The sequence below is a fragment of the Cervus canadensis genome, chromosome 27 (genome assembly GCF_019320065.1).
Source record: "Cervus canadensis isolate Bull #8, Minnesota chromosome 27, ASM1932006v1, whole genome shotgun sequence".
NCBI classification, from domain to species: Eukaryota; Metazoa; Chordata; class Mammalia; order Artiodactyla; family Cervidae; genus Cervus; species Cervus canadensis.
Window position 1 is genome coordinate 48,128,447 of NC_057412.1, and position 16,069 is coordinate 48,144,515.

General features: G+C 38.7%; 1 protein-coding gene across 2 annotated transcripts in view; it reads right to left on the bottom strand.

Moving 5' to 3' along the window:
* Positions 1 to 16,069, bottom strand: part of IFT57 (intraflagellar transport 57) — a 74,859-nt gene that overhangs the window by 32,450 nt on the left and 26,340 nt on the right. For both annotated transcript variants that reach the window (XM_043448917.1, XM_043448916.1), the window contains exon 6: positions 5,625 to 5,747. In XM_043448917.1, coding sequence (XP_043304852.1) covers positions 5,625 to 5,747 — 123 coding nt within the window. The remainder of the gene's footprint in view (positions 1 to 5,624; positions 5,748 to 16,069) is intronic.

Below are 16,069 nucleotides of genomic sequence, written 5' to 3' on the forward strand. Positions count from 1 at the left end.
GTAGCTAAGTCATGTCCAACTCTTGTGACCCCATGGACTGTATCCTGCCAGGATCCTCTCTCCATGGGATTCTCCAGACAAGAATACTGGAATGGGTTGCCATTTCCTTCTCCAGGGAATCTTCCTGACCCAGGAACTGAACCTGGGTCTCCTGCATTGCGGGCAGATTCTTTATTGACTGAGCTATGAGAGAAGCCCAATAAACACAGCAGAAAGGAAAGACTAGAGAAATAAAGAGGAAAAAAAGAACAACAAGGTGTAGAGTTGTAGACTAATAGCTGTAGACAATTTTATTAGGCGGCACCGACATCTACTCCAGCTTAAGTGTCCTCAGACTGTCCTTCAAAGGAACTGACGCCCTAGCCTTATGCACTTGGCCCCAAATGAAGCATTAACTCGGGGTGAATGACCCAGGATTTGGCTGAATTTATTGACTCTCTCTCTTCGGAGAAGGCAATGGCACCCCACTCCAGTCCTCTTGCCTGGAGAATCCCAGGGACGGGGGAGCCTGGTGGGCTGCCGTCTCTGGGGTCGCACAGTCGGACACGACTGAGGCCACTCAGCAGCGGCAGCAGTGACGCAGCACTGACTCTCTTGGCAGAACTTCTGACTCTGTCTTCAGACGCATTACTCCAAGTTGAGGCATATTGAGACAGACACACAGCTACTCTAGAAGTAATCACCAGGAGCATTCTCTGTACCCAGCTCTAAAAAGGGAAACCACTCATACAGTCCATTCAAGCCAGCATATGACAAAATTTTTTATCTTCAGTTGTGGAATGTATTATTTGTAGTTTTGGCAACATATTTATTTTCCCAATTGTAATTTATTTAAGCTAATATTAAAATTTATTTGCTTTCTTTGGGAGCTGGCAATAGTAACAAGTAGTGCCAGAAATGAGGATCAGCTAGCCTTGCAGTGAAAACCTGATTACAAGGTGACTCATATACAAAATACAATATTGGTGTATGACAGGATCTCATCAAGCATACAGACTGAAATATGCAAAAAGAACAGAAAGGAAGACTTACTATTTTTGCAGTTGGGAAGCATACAAGGAATAAACTGAACTTGTAAGAAAAAAAAGCAAAACAAATGCTTGATCTGGTGCCAAATAAATATGGGACTTTTTTTACTTCGAACACCAGGTTATTTTAAAGAAATTTATAATGGATTTAAATAATGGAAACTCTGCATTATTCATCTCCTACATCTCTATGCTACTTAAAAATTAATCTAACAGTGATCAGTAAAACACATTGATCTGAAAGTAAGTAATTCCTCGCCACCACCCCCAAACATGAAGTTGAAATCTTAAGAGGTCCTAAACAGGCTGCAGATGAGTGAAAGGTTATTGTTTTGTCCAAAAGTAAAGGAGAGGTTTTGGTTTTAGTGGAGTCAGGAGTTGAGGAAGAAGGGGATCTACCATGATACTGAAGTCAACCTCTCCTGATGAAGGAGGATAATCAGTCCGTGAGAAACCACATATATTACTAGATTAGTTTACTTCTGAGACATGAAAAACATTTCTCTATTCATTAGCACCTTATTTTCTCAAATCAATGTATAATTTTATTTTTCTTAAGTGAGCTGAATAAAGAATTGACCTTAAAGCTGTAATTCCCATTTGCTACAACTGAAATACTTAGGGGAAAAAAGGGTTTATGAATTAACTACTGGACACAAAGACCAAATTATCTAGAGAAGAATTCAGAAAAAGCAATCAAATATGATTTTACATCAGTATATTTCACCACAAAAATCTAAACTCAAAATGATATTCAGTTCAGTTCAGTCGCTCAGTTGTGTCCGACTTTTTGCGACCTTATGAACTGCAGCACACCAGGCCTCCCTGTCCATCACAAACTCCCGGAGTTTACTCAAACTCATGTCCATCGAGTTGGTGATGCCATCCAACGACCTCATTCTCTGTCATCCCCGCCTCCTCCTGCCCCCAATCTTTCCCGGCATTAGGGTCTTTTCCAATGAGTCAGCTCTTCACGTCAGGTGGCCAAAGTATTGGAGTTTCAGCTTCAGCATCAATCCTTCCAATGAACACCCAGGACTGATCTCCTTTAGGATGGACTGGTTGGATCTCCTTGCAGTTCAAGGGACTCTCAAGAGTCTTCTCCAATATCACAGTTCAAAAGCATCAATTCTTCAGCGCTCAGCCTTCTTTATAGTCCAACTCTCACATCCATACATGACCACTGGAAAAACCATAGCCTTGACTAGACGGACCTTTGTTGGCAAAGTAATGTCTCTGCTTTTTAATATGCTGTCTAGGTTGGTCATAACTTTCCTTCCAAGGAGTAAAGCGTCTTTTAATTTCATGGCTGCAATCACCATCTGCAGTGATTTTGGAGCACAGAAAAATAAAGTCAGCCACTGTTTTCACTGTTTCCCCATCTATTTGCCATGAAGTGATGGGACCAGATGCCATGATCTTAGTTTTCTGAATGTTGAGCTTTAAGCCAACTTTTTCACTCTCATCAAGAGGCTCTTTAGTTCTTCTTCACTTTCTGCCATAAGGGTGGTGTCATCTGCATATCTGAGGTTATTGATATTTCTCCTGGCAATCCTGATTCCAGCTTGTGCTTCCTCCAGCCCAGTGTTTCTCATGATGTACTCTGCATATAAGTTAAATAAGCAGGGTGACAATATACAGCCTTGGCGTACTCCTTTTCCTATTTGGAACCAGTCTGTTGCTCCATGTCCAGTTCTAACTGTTGCTTCCTGACCTGTGTACAGGTTTCTCAAGAGGCAGGTCAGGTGGTCTGGTATTCCCATCTCTTGAATTCTCCACAGTTTATTGTGATCCACACAGTCAAAGACTTTGGCACAGTCAATAAAACAGAAATAGATGTTTTTCTGGAACTTTCTTGCTTTTTTGATGATCTAGCAGATGTTGGCAATTTGATCTCTGGTTCCTCTGCCTTTTCTAAAACCAGCTTGAACATCTGGAAGTTCACGGTTCACGTATTGCTGAAGCCTGGTTTACATAATTTTGAGCATTACTTTACGAGCATGTGAGATGAGTGCAGTTGTGCGGTAGTTTGAGTATTCTTTGGCATTGCCTTTCTTAGGGATTAGAATGAAAACTGACCTTTTCCAGTCCTGTGGCCACTGCTGAGCTTTCCAAATTTGCTGACATATTGAGTGCAGCATTTTCACAGCATCATCTTTCAGGATTTGAAACAGCTCAACTGGAATTCCATCACCTCCACTAGCTTTGTTCGTAGTGATGCTTCCTAACGCCCACTTGACTTCACATTCCAGGATTTCTGGCTCTAGGTGAGTGATCATACCATTGTGATTACCTGGGTTGTGAAGATCTTTTTTGTACAATTCTTCTGTGTATTCTTGCCACCTCTTCTTAATATCTTCTGTTTCTGTTAGGTCCCTACCATTTCTGTCCTTTACTGAGCCCATCTTTGCATGAAATGTTCCCTTGGTATCTCTAATTTTCTTGAAGAGATCTCTAGTCCTTCCCATTCTATTGTTTTCCTCTATTTCTCTGCATTGATCATTGAGGAAGGCTTTCTTATCTCTCCTTGCTATTCTTTGGAACTCTGCATTCAAATGGGAATATCTTTCCTTTTCTCCTCTGCTTTTTGCCTCCCTTCTTTTGACAGCTATTTGTAATGCCTCCTCAGATAGCCATTTTGCCTTTTTGCATTTCTTTATCTTGGGGATGACCTTGATCCCTGTCTCCTGTACAATGTCACAAACCTCCATCCATAGTTCATCAGGCACTCCGTCCATCAGATCTAGTCCCTTAAATCTATTTCTCACTTCCACTGTATAGCCGTAAGGGGTTTGATTTAGGTCATACCTGAATGGTCTAGTGGTTTTCTCCACTTTCTTCAATTTCAGTCTGTATTTGGAAAAATGATATTCACATATTCTAAAAAATACCAACCCCCCCTAAAAACTTTATCTGACATTTTCGAGTATTGCCTGCCTGTAACAGGGATTGTACAGTTAATCTGACACAGTATATCCTCGTAAGGTCAAGGATGGTAATGAATGGCATGAGACTCAGTCCAACTCTGAACTAGTTAATTCTTCCCAATTTTGTAAGAATCCAGGATTTTGATTACTGCTATACTGGTTTATAAAACCGTACAGGTTAGCAGTTACATCTATATTCTCTCATTTTTTATTCAATTACTTCTATTATATGGCGATCAAGACCATTCGTGTGGTCCTATTATTATCCTATCAAACATCCAATTGTGAGATGTTTGATTTCAAGAGTTTACTTACCTTGAAAGTAAACAAATTAAACTTGCTTCCTTATGGATCTAAAATGTGCTTGAGAGCTCCCAACTACACAATTATTTTAACATGTTCTAACTACAATCACAATAGTAGTGATCTTTAATTTTATGAAGAGAATATGTTCTGACAAAACTAAAAAATAAGAAATTACATTTTAAGAAAAAATTACTTTTGCAAATTATGACTTTCAGCAGAGATCAAATCAGGAAAGAAATTCTTATTAATATGTATTTATATATGAGATATATAAACAAAGAATTTATCCCCGATGTACTCAAATAGTCACTGTCCTCCATAATGACTGGATAAATATATGGTAAACAGGGCTGCAGGCTTTGCCCATCTGCTCTAGAGAAAGCTTGTTCCACAGCCGTTCACAGTCTCGGAAGACCTCTGAGGTCCTTATTTTAAAGGCTGCCCTAGGAGTGGACTGGCTTTAGGCCACGTCTTACCTTCTCCAGGATTCAACTCTACAAGCCCAAATCCAGACAATCTAGTATGAATCAGCTTCTCAGAAACTGAGAACGGCAGTCTTTGCAAGGCTTATACTTTGGGGACAGACACACAACCACATTTGCAGAATGACAAGTTTCCCTGGAACCTTGTTCCATAATTCTGGAGCTTGTCTCAGGTTCCAAAGATGAAAATCCTTTCTTTCTTATTTTTTTTTAACCTAGATGTCTCTCTAGCTCTTTTTACAGATTACTATGATGCTATTATAGTATTGTCTAGTATATAGTATTGTCTAAAGGATAGGATTGTCTATTCACTTATTAGCTTGTTCTGAAGTTCTTACTCATAAATTGTAGGTAAAAAAGAAGCAGAAACTTCACTAAATGGGCTGGTTCATTTGGCCTAATCTCCAAATCTTTTTTGCATATGATTTCTTGACTATTTTCTTAATATTTAACTTTTAGTCACGTGTACTGAATAGATTATGTAAGGTAACTTCCAGGACGTCTTCTGTGTTGCCATCCAGCAGAGATCTAAAACCACTTTAATTCTGCTCCGTTAGTACACAGTCACAGAATTACAATTTCATTCACTATTCACCTAGACAAAATATGACTGCCAAGAAAATATATCAAAATATACGGAGAACACACACCTTACTCCCCGGGAAACGTGACATATTCCAAATCATTTTAAAGATATATTCTTTGATTTGTGGACCATATAACTTTATATATTCATTCAACAACAGTTAACTAAATCTCTATTAAAATAAAACACTGGAAACTGAACCCCTTCTTAAATCATTTGCATAAGTGGGAGTACCCTTGATCCTAAATGGCCACATAAAAATCTATCTGACCAAAATGTATTCTCTCCTCTATACCTTATTGTCAGTCCTGATCGTGACTTTCAGTTGTGGTAGTACACGTTCTACTTCCAGACTCCATTCCGCAGCATCTGTTGTAGATTCCAAAATATCTTCTTGTTTGGCAGGCTCGTTCATATCCTAAGAAAGGAAAGATATCACAGGATTGAGAGTTTATAAAAAGAAATGGTAAAATTTTGAGGCATTTTAGCAGCACTGCACAATTTATATCAAGCACGGTAGTGTTAAAATTACAGCAGCAGAAGAAATTCTTTTCTGTCGTCCTATCCATCTTGAAAGAAGATAATGCACCAGGCTGGTAGAATAGCAAAATAAGTATTTAGAATTTTAAAGAAGCAAATTTGTGACATAACTTTTTTTTTTTTTTTTTACAAAGAATAAGGCTTCTGAGATATCAGAGTGAACTCAATAGGAATACTATCAAATGGACAAGCCATTTAGGTATGTTAATAACAGTTAAAAAGATACAAACACTCACATGTTTGGTAAGAAAACAGTCTTAGATTGAACTCACTGTACTGAAATATAAACCCAAAATCTGAAAAACAAAAAAGATAAAATTCCAGAAGCAAAGGGCATTTTATTTACAAATTTTGTATTTATAAGGTGATATTTTGGTTAGGTTAAACCATAATAAAGCTTAAAAATGTGATTTAATGCAGACCTATATGAACTCAAATAGGGTAGGTGTCTACTTTCTGCATTTGATTTCTGCTGTTGGGTAATAAGATCAATTCATGCCTGTTTTCAAATCAGAAAAGGAAAACTTTTTTCCCCCATTTTCTTAGCCCTATACACTTCAGCATTAAGCATGTATGGATCTGAAAACATACAGAGCATAAAAATTAATGATTTAAAGATAAAGCTTATAGTCAAAGCTATGGTTTTTCCAGTAGACATGTATGGATGTGAGAGTTGGACCATAACGAAGGCTGAGAGTTGAAGAATTGATGCTTTCAAATTGTGGTGTTGGAGAAGACTCTTGAGAGTCCCCTGGACAGCAAGGAGATCAAATCAGTCAATGTTAAAGGAAACCAGTTCTGAATATTCACTGGAAGAACTGATGGTGAAGTTGACTCTCCAATACCTTGGCCACCTGATGTGAAGAGCCAACTCATTGGAAAAGACCCTGATGCTGGGAAAGACTGAGGACAGGAGGAGAAGGGGACAGAAGATGAGACGGTTGGATGGCATCACTGACTCAATGCACATGAGTTAGAGCAAACTCAGGGAGATGGTGAAGGATGGGGAAGCCTGGCGTGCTGCAATTCATATTCATGGGGCCACAAAAAATCGGACACGAGTGAGTGACTGAACACCAACAACAAAACATAAAGCTTAATATGTTAATTTTGGCATTTTTCCTTTTATGCTCCCTTGAAAAATTATTTTAAAAGTAAGGAAAAATATTTATTAATGTAGAAAAAAAGAAACTTGAGGGACGTAAACAGCCAAATACAATGTATAGACCTTCTATGGATTCTAATTTAAATAAACTGTAAAAGGATGTTTTTGAGACAATCAGGGGAATTGGAATGTGGAAGAGTATTAGATGATATTAAGGAATTATTATTAATTTTATAGGTATGATAATGGCATGGTGGATATGTTTTAAAAAAGGACTTATAAATTAGAGATAAGCGCTGAAAGTGAAATGATGTAATGTCTGAAATTTACTTTAAAATACTATGGGGCAAAGAAAAAAAGAGGCAGGGGCTTCAAAGGAAACACGATCAACCAAATGTTAACTGTTAAACTGGGTCCTAGTGCCTAAGGGTTCATTATCTCATTCTAATTGTATATATGTTTGAAATTTCCCAAAATACAACATTTAAAATAAAAGACTATATAAACAACCTCACGGTGAAATTACACTCAGTGTGAATTTATGTCACTAAAAGATATTTTTATCCAGTCTAACACCAAGTATAAGAATAGCCTTATATCGGGATTTGATCTGATGGGGAGCCTGAGGTCTCTGAACTCACTCCCGAGTCTCTAGGGCACTTAACACGAGAAAGCCTCTCTCCCTCTCCTGCCTCCCAGTTCATATCAGCAAGTTTGAAACAGACTCTGAGCCTTAAAAGGAGCATATACAGCTTTTTGTTCAGAAATTCTGGGGGCCACACAGTTCTAACCATGCAGTTAGAGGATGGGTAACTAGTATGTGCTTTTTCATTCCACAATATGTGGTCTGAATTTATTCAGTTACATTCTATCTTTAAAAAACCCAAAAGTATGAAAAAATACAAGGATTACTTTGTAAAATGTGGCAACTCTGAGTGAAAAATGTTCAAAATTTCATTTTGAGTGAAATATGTTCATATTTTAAACATGAAAGTGCTCATTTAAATATAGAAACATTGTATTATATTGAGCACCTAATATAATGCTATGTGTCTGTATAAACTGAACCCAAGGTAGCACTCAGCACCCAAACTGGGGAGCGGTGGTGTATTCACAAAACAGACACGTGTGAAGTTACATAAGGATGTATGTGACAGCGTGAGAAGAGACACTGATCTCCCCGGGGAAATATGAGGCCACGGGGAACGTTCTCAGTCACGCTAACCCCACACAGATCCTCATTAACATGCATATACTTGCACGCTCACTGGCACATCCCAGTTCCCCTTCCTGGCTCTAGGAAGCCCCATTCTGACCGACTCATTGTCTATAACAAACGGGGTGAGGTCTGATGAGGGTGAGGGTGGGAGGGTGGACGCGCTGCCGGTGGGATATGAGCCCTGACATCTGGGGCGTGTGTACGGTATATACACAGGCTCGCCCCTGCCAGGGTTACGAGCCCCCCACGTCCCAACCCTGCAGAGCAGGGCTGAGTTAAAAAGGGACATGTCCTCTGAAGCAGCAGTTTTTCTATGATTCTTAATAGAACATAGATGTTCTAATCACTGATTTAAAAATCAGTGCTTTACAGACCCACTGTCTGAATGAACTGAAATTGGTATTCTTGATGAAATACCTGAGCCATTGCTCCTCAAGCCCATCCTCTCATCCCCATGGCCCCTTCCTCCTTTCCTTACAGGAGGGTGGAGCCCAGAATCACCCAAGCCATCCACAGTCCCACTTTCTTCAGGCCTGAACATAGGACTATTCAAGTCGTGCATATTTAAAATTTTTACTCAAGGAAGGGCACATTTTTCTAACTTTCACAAAGGCAAATGGGTTAGCATTGGCCCTGTCTGAATCAGACTCAGAATCCAAGAGTTAACAGAATACATGGAGATCAAACACTACATCAAGATACTCCAGTGCATGAGCTACTGTTTATTTTTATACTGGGTCCTTTAGTAAGCTGCATTTACCCTTCTTAGCTTATTATTTGGCTCTGGTAAGCAATGATTTGCTAATTCCTACTCCCAATGTCCTGAAATGATTTAATGTAGTAGCTCGAAAGTTTTCACTCAGTCCTAGGCTATAGTTAGTATACTGGGGGAAATAACCTAGGTTACTAAATGAAGAAATGGCAAAAAAAAAGCACATTAGATTTGGTAGAGCAGTATTAACGTATTCAAACTATACAGGCTCTTTCTACTTCCACCTTTGCACATACGTTTCATAACTTTGTTCCTCACTCAAAATTTCCTAATGCCTAATAAGTGGATACATTCACTGAGCAAGCCCTACACATGAAGTATAAATCATTTTAACCACGCCTTGGTTATAATACTTTGGGAAAACCTTTCCTTTTAATTGCTTCTCTGATAACAAATGGTATTTTATGTGAAGCTATTAGTAAAGAGAAATAAACTGCTGTTTCCACTTAATCAAAATTTTATATCATCATGACGAAGTCCCCCTCTGAAACAACATTAACTAAGATAAAGGATGCCTTTTGGAAATTGCATTTTCTAGTTAATGTTGCTGAAGAAACAATTAGAAGCTCAATAATACACAGACAACCCTGAAGTCTCATTTATAATTAATTAATTTACCAATAAGCTATCTGTTAAGCTTCTACAACATGCAAGGTAAGAATCCAGGCACTGTGCTTAGTACGGAATGACAAAAGGGTTTAATTCCTGCCTGTAAAGAGTTTACAGCCTACTAGAAAGCATCTGAGGCTAGTTAATGCAGGTAATAATTGGTCCTAAGAAAAAGAAACTGATGAGAACTGACCCTAAGACTGCCAAAGGAAGAAATGAAGATAACAGTCTAAGCCATCCCATAATGTAACCTTGATGCATATTACCCAAGGTCAGTTCAAGGATCAAACATGATGGTACTAGCCTGCTCAGAATCCTATTCCAGAAAGTAGTCTCCCCTTTTCCCAGGAAATATGAATGGGACAGTCTAGCATCTGAAAAAATACTATGTTCTCTGTGTGTGCATTTATGTACACACACACACACACACATAAATATACACAATTAGATGTGGTTTTGGTCTCATGATGACAGAGAGGTGATAAGGAAAGACCCTGCATATAAGAAAGGGAGATGACAAGAGGGTAAAAAAAGCCGTCGCATGCGTAGGCCCGAGAGTGAAGCTCAAGGCTCAGGCACCCATGAGAAGACATTTCTGAACACGGATGCCTCAAGTCAGACATCAGGTTCAGACTGGAGCCTGTGGGGAGGACCTAGATCATGAAGGCCTGGGCAGAAACTGGACTCACCGACTTCTGGGTGAAAATGGGAGATGAAGGGAGATTTAGAAGATCCCAACACATAACTAGTAATGAAACAAGAGCAAGGGGAGGTGCTTAAGCCTACAACTACCAAGCCCAAATCCCTGCCCTCAGGAAGATCAGACACCACTGTCAGCATGGATTTCGGATACGGGAAATGCTGACATTTACCGGCTATAACTTAATCTTTTTGACATCTCTTGTTGTACTATGCAGTAATACAACGATGCCTTAAAAGCAGAGAAATCTGGATATGACTGATCCCACACTAAACAATCCCAGATAACTATAAGTTTTGCTCTCTAATGTCTGCTTTTAAACTGTTCCTAGAGCTGTCTTTAGTATCAAGATGCCAGTGATCATCTGTGGCTGTCTCCCTGCTTGTCTGCAGTACCTCTTCCTTCTCCTAAGCTTCTGTGGATTTAGAAACCTAATAACCAAACTTGTTAGAATTTAGGCAAAGTTGGACTCCCCAGGTGGCGCAGTGGTAAAGAATCTACCTGCCAATGCAGGAGACTCAAGAGACGTGGGTTCGGTCCCTGGGTCAGGAAGATCCCCTGGAGAAGGAAATGGCAACCCACTCCAGTATTCTTGCCTGGGAAATCTCATGGACAGAAGAGCCTGGTGGGCTACAGTCCATGGGGTTGCAGAGTTGGACACGGCTGAGCGACTGAGCACAAGAATACAAGAGAAAAAAGTGAGCATTCAGGGATGGAGGGCAGTGAGGTTAGGACTCTTCACAGAAAAATTTTAAATGAAAGTGTTTATCCTTATTTTGGTTGCTCAGGGACCTTTTTTGCATTCTGCCTCATTTGCTGCATTTCCAAGATAGGCTAGATGGCCAAAAGGCTAATAGAGTATATATAGTATTACTATGGATTAAACAGGGTTTCTCCTAAGGGCATCTAGTGTCCTTCTTTCCCATCTATCAATAAAGCTAGAGAAAGGGGTAAATAAGTTATTGCTATTTCAATCAGAGTATTCTCTCAAAATCTAATGATTTTAACAAATTATATTTAAGGCAGAGTTAAAACCATTCATGTCGCTACAAGTCAATTCTTCTTCATGATTAAAGAAGCACAAAATGTGAGTCTAATTCATTATTTTCTTTCCAAATTAGGTTTTACATGATTTAACACTATATTACTGTGAAGAAAAATGTTTAATACCATTCAAAAAGTATCTTCAAATTTGCTCTGAATAACCAAATTAAACCCTGGCTAATCTATCAAAAGAAATAGATAGATGGTAGCCTCTGTATTGAAATATATGAAGTTCACAGAAGTTTTCTTAAGTTCAATTTTAAGACTATCAAAAGAAATTTTATTGAGTTATAATATGAACCAAGACTTGAACAAATTTTGTTCCCACATGCCAGAAAGGGTAAAAAGAAAGCTCCCCAAATCAACACAAAATAAATTTAATTTTCCAATTAAAGATCTGAAATTGTTTTTGAAGGAGAATTTAACCTCCAATATTATCTCTATTTAACACATCAAACTACCTTTGCTACTTTAAGTACTTCAGCTACACTAGTACACCAAGTGCTAAGATAAAGTCATTTCTATAGACTTTTTATTTTCTCAAACTAAAACCAAAGAAAGGAACACAGGAAGTGAGTCTGGAGGAAATAACGTAGACATTATACTTGGTGTTGCAGAGTATGCAAAATAAGTCTAACTTTTTATGGCATAAATTTCTGTAAGGCTTCTTTTCTTTGAGATGGCAACAATATGGATATATCAATGCCCCAATACTATACTTGGTGTTGCAGAGTATGCGAATAAGTCTAACTTTTTATGGCATGAATTTCTACAAGGTTTCTTTTGAGACTGTAACCACATGGATATACCGGCACTTAAATACATTTGAAGAGCTCAATTCATACCTACTGAGAGGAATATTAAAATCCAATTAATTGTCAAGATTAAATATTCCCAGGACTCAGGGAACTAAGTTCTCTTAAGAATCACCACAGTACGATGTAAATGTTAAGACAATGAGTCAGGCATCCCATCTCTGGTCAAATTCCACCTTCATCACTTACTAGCTGCTAGTCATTAAATCTCAGGGTCCCCATCTGTAAAATGGAAGTAAAAATTGTACCCTCTCCACATTGAGGTTGTTACGGGGATTAAATTAAATGATGTATTTGAAAGGCTTTTATGATACTTGATACACAATAAGCCCCCAATATATGTTAGTAGTTATAATTACCATTACCATTATCATATGCCAAGCATGGTATTAGATGCTTTTACACACAGGTTATATAAGACCATGAATCAAAGGAGCCTTATTCCCATTTTTTCGAATAAGAAAAACGAGGTGGAGAGCAGTTACACAATTTCCCCAATGTCACGTCACTCGTGAGCGGCAGGGCCCAGCCAAGGTCGCCCTGGGGCACAAGCTCTGGAGCTGCTTACTGCCTGGCCATCAATCCTTTGTCAGGAAGTTACAACCATATTTGCCCACTTCCTTACTTGTCTTTTAACTTTACGGTGCTCCCCGTCCCTCCATACATAAGCTTTTAATTTTTATGCATTCAGATTTATCAGTACTCTTCCCTTTATGGTTTTTAGTTTTCTCACCATGTGTTATCTTGCCTATTTCAACCCATGAATATTACACTTGCCACTCATATCCTTGGGCCTCATCAGTTTTTAATTTGTTGATCCATATGAGGTTTATTTGGGTGTAAGATATGAGGGAGGAATCCATCTTTTTTCTCCAGATGAACAGCTTGTTATCTCATCACCATTTAATTGAATCTCTGATTGATTTGCATTTCTTCATATACTAATATAACCATATATGTGGATTATTTTTTTTAACTCTGTACTACTTCAGTAATCTATTTTTGCATCAGCATAATTTTTTTCAGACTTATAAAAAATTACACAAATAGCATTAAAAATTCACATATACCCTTCATCCAGATTCACTAAATGTTAGCGTCTCACTGGACCTCAGGGCAATTATGTGTAAAGGGATACAATGTTTATATCAAGGTGTTGAGATCTGAAGAAATTTTTAATTTTTTCTTTGTATTCTTTTGGGCTTTCATGTAAAATAAACAAGGAATATATTTTACCTTTAAAAAGAAAAAAAGTTTTTTCAATAAAAACAAGTAAAAATGTAAGTTTGATTACCTTCCAAAAACTAGCCAGTACAGGGGTGGTAAATGCTTTAGGAGTCTGAATAAGAGAGAGAAAACGGCAATGGTGAAATATAAGTTTAACTTTACAAGGAAGTTTGGATTGTAAACAGGCAGAAGAGGCAAGTCAAGTGTTTCCATAGGCAGGAAAGCATCATAAGCCAAATATGAAATATCAAATGAACATCGCTTGTGAAGATCACATGAGATGACAGACTAGGAGATTAAAAGGCTAAATACTGGGAAGCAAAAGAAAATTGAACATATCGTGAAGACCTCAGAGGCCAGGTGAATTTTGTGAATTTTTTCCTCTAAGCCAGAGGACAGCTTTCAAATAATTCCTAGGAAAGATCCTAAAACTACAATACTTTTCATTAGATTCCCCTTAGTCATCTCTATAGGGGAGAACCTATGCAACAGCAGATTGAGTCCAAAGCAGATTGGGCCTTCAAGAACAATCCAGCAACAGACAGTGAAATTAGAGCCATGCTGTCAGCAGAGCTTCCCGATTTACATCGAAATGCAATCTTCCTTATAACTCACACGCTACGCAAGCTTCTTACTCAAAAACACTCATGGCGGTCTAGAAACTTGTATAGTGAGATTGGGGCTTTTTTCTATTCTCCTATAACACCTAAGGATGTTTACAACTAATTCCAATCTAGAGGAGAGGTAAAAATTATACAAAATAAGAAATTCATCAAATATATACTCTCTGCCAGCACCATGCTAGGTGTGGTCCCGAAGTTCTATTAATCTTGAAACAACCCTGGGTTGAATTGTGTCCCCACCTACAGATAAGAAAGAAGAGTTAGAGAGAGGATAGATCATGGCCATGTGGTCAGGATTTTATATCTAAGGCTGCTTTTCCACTGTAGCACTGGCCTTAAAGGTATGGACTCAGAGTTGGAAGGGACCGTAAAAAGTCCTCGCTTCCTCACAATAAAACCAGGATGAAGATGAGGATCTCTCCTATTTCAAGTGTGGATTCAAAAGCGACACTAAAGATCAAGCAAAACTCTCCTTTACACCCAGCAAGGGCTGCCATTTGAGTCTCCTCTGAGCAGTGAGCGATGCAGCTTTCTTCTCTAACCTACATTTCCTATTCACCTCCAGATGTGAAACTGCTGGGGTGGTACGGGTTAGTTACCAGAGAAATAAAAGCATTTGCTCAGCCATGACGCATTCCATCACACTCAAAACATGTGGCGTTTTAATTGTTTCTTCTGTGAAGCACCAATGACAGAGCACAGTCACAGCACAAAGAGAACTCACACCCCATGGTTTTAGGAAAGGAGAAGAAAGAACATTTTCCTCAAGCAGGAATCAGAACCAGAGGTAAACCGTGGGCACGTCATGTTGGAGCATGGTATGTTTTCCCTCGTGTTACTCAGAAAGACACTATGTTGAGCAGTGACGTGTCAACCATAGGTAAAGTGAAGAAAATGCAATTTAAGTTATTAATCAAGGTAGATCCATCTTCGCCCCCTTTTTGATTACAATATTGCAGACTTGCCACAATGACACCCTAAACTACAACGGAGATGATTTTTATCCTAAGCCCAGAGTCTTAATTCTTTACAGCTTTTGCCTTTTAAGCTAAAAATTCTCTCATTCTTGCTACAATGAATTTTTTGCTAAGCAATTAAAAACCAATTGTGTTTAAACCTTTTCAGAGAGTTGGTTTTGTGCTGTATAACTTAGGATTTGATTTCTAAAACCTTAAATTTAGCATCTCAAGGAAGAATGGTGTCTATGGCATGTTTGAAAAAAATGTTTTGAAATGAAGTGATGGGCATTTAAAAATAGAATTCAGAGAGTGCGCAGCTTCCCTCCCATTTTTTTTTTTTTTTTTGCTGGGGGAGAAGAATGAGACATCTGCATTACGCTGCCAGATCGCGACTGCTGGGATTCTCTTGAGCTTCAGCATGGATGGGTTTTTCAGAGACCACTCATAATTACAGCCTAGTTACCATGAACATGCAGGCACTTTCCAATCAGCATGCTCAAATTTCAAATGGTAATAACCACAACACCTGCTGAACACCTTGCTTCCTTCCCTGCTCCCACCCCTCACATCCTTGAACATTCTACCACATCACTAACCCTCACAGGCTCTGCCCCACGGTCAGAGCTTCATTCCTCACTAGTGTGCCCACCCCATGGCCACCCTCACAAACGCTTCTACTCAATTTCAGACTTGGAAAACGTTCGGAAACCAGAGGGACCAAGAGAATGTGGAACTCTGGGGGCTAGCAATTTTTTTCTTTCTAAGAAAAAATTCAAAATTTAAACAAGTAACCCGCAAATCAAACTCTGGAAAAATAAAGCAATCCCTCACTAGTTGCAGGAGTTGTTTTCTTGCACAGTATGGACATAAACCTCAGCGATGTTGCAGGTTTGGCTCCAGACCACTTCAATAAAGTGAATACCACAATAAAGTGATTCACACAACTGTTTTGGTTTCCCAGTGCACCTAAGAGGTATGTTTACAATACACTGTAGTCTGTTAAGTGTGCAATGGCATTATGTCTAAAAAATAATGTACATGCTTTAATTAAAAAAGATTTTATCACTAAAATGCTGTCATCTGAGTCTTTAGCAAGTCACAGTGGTTAACATCAAGATTGTGGATAA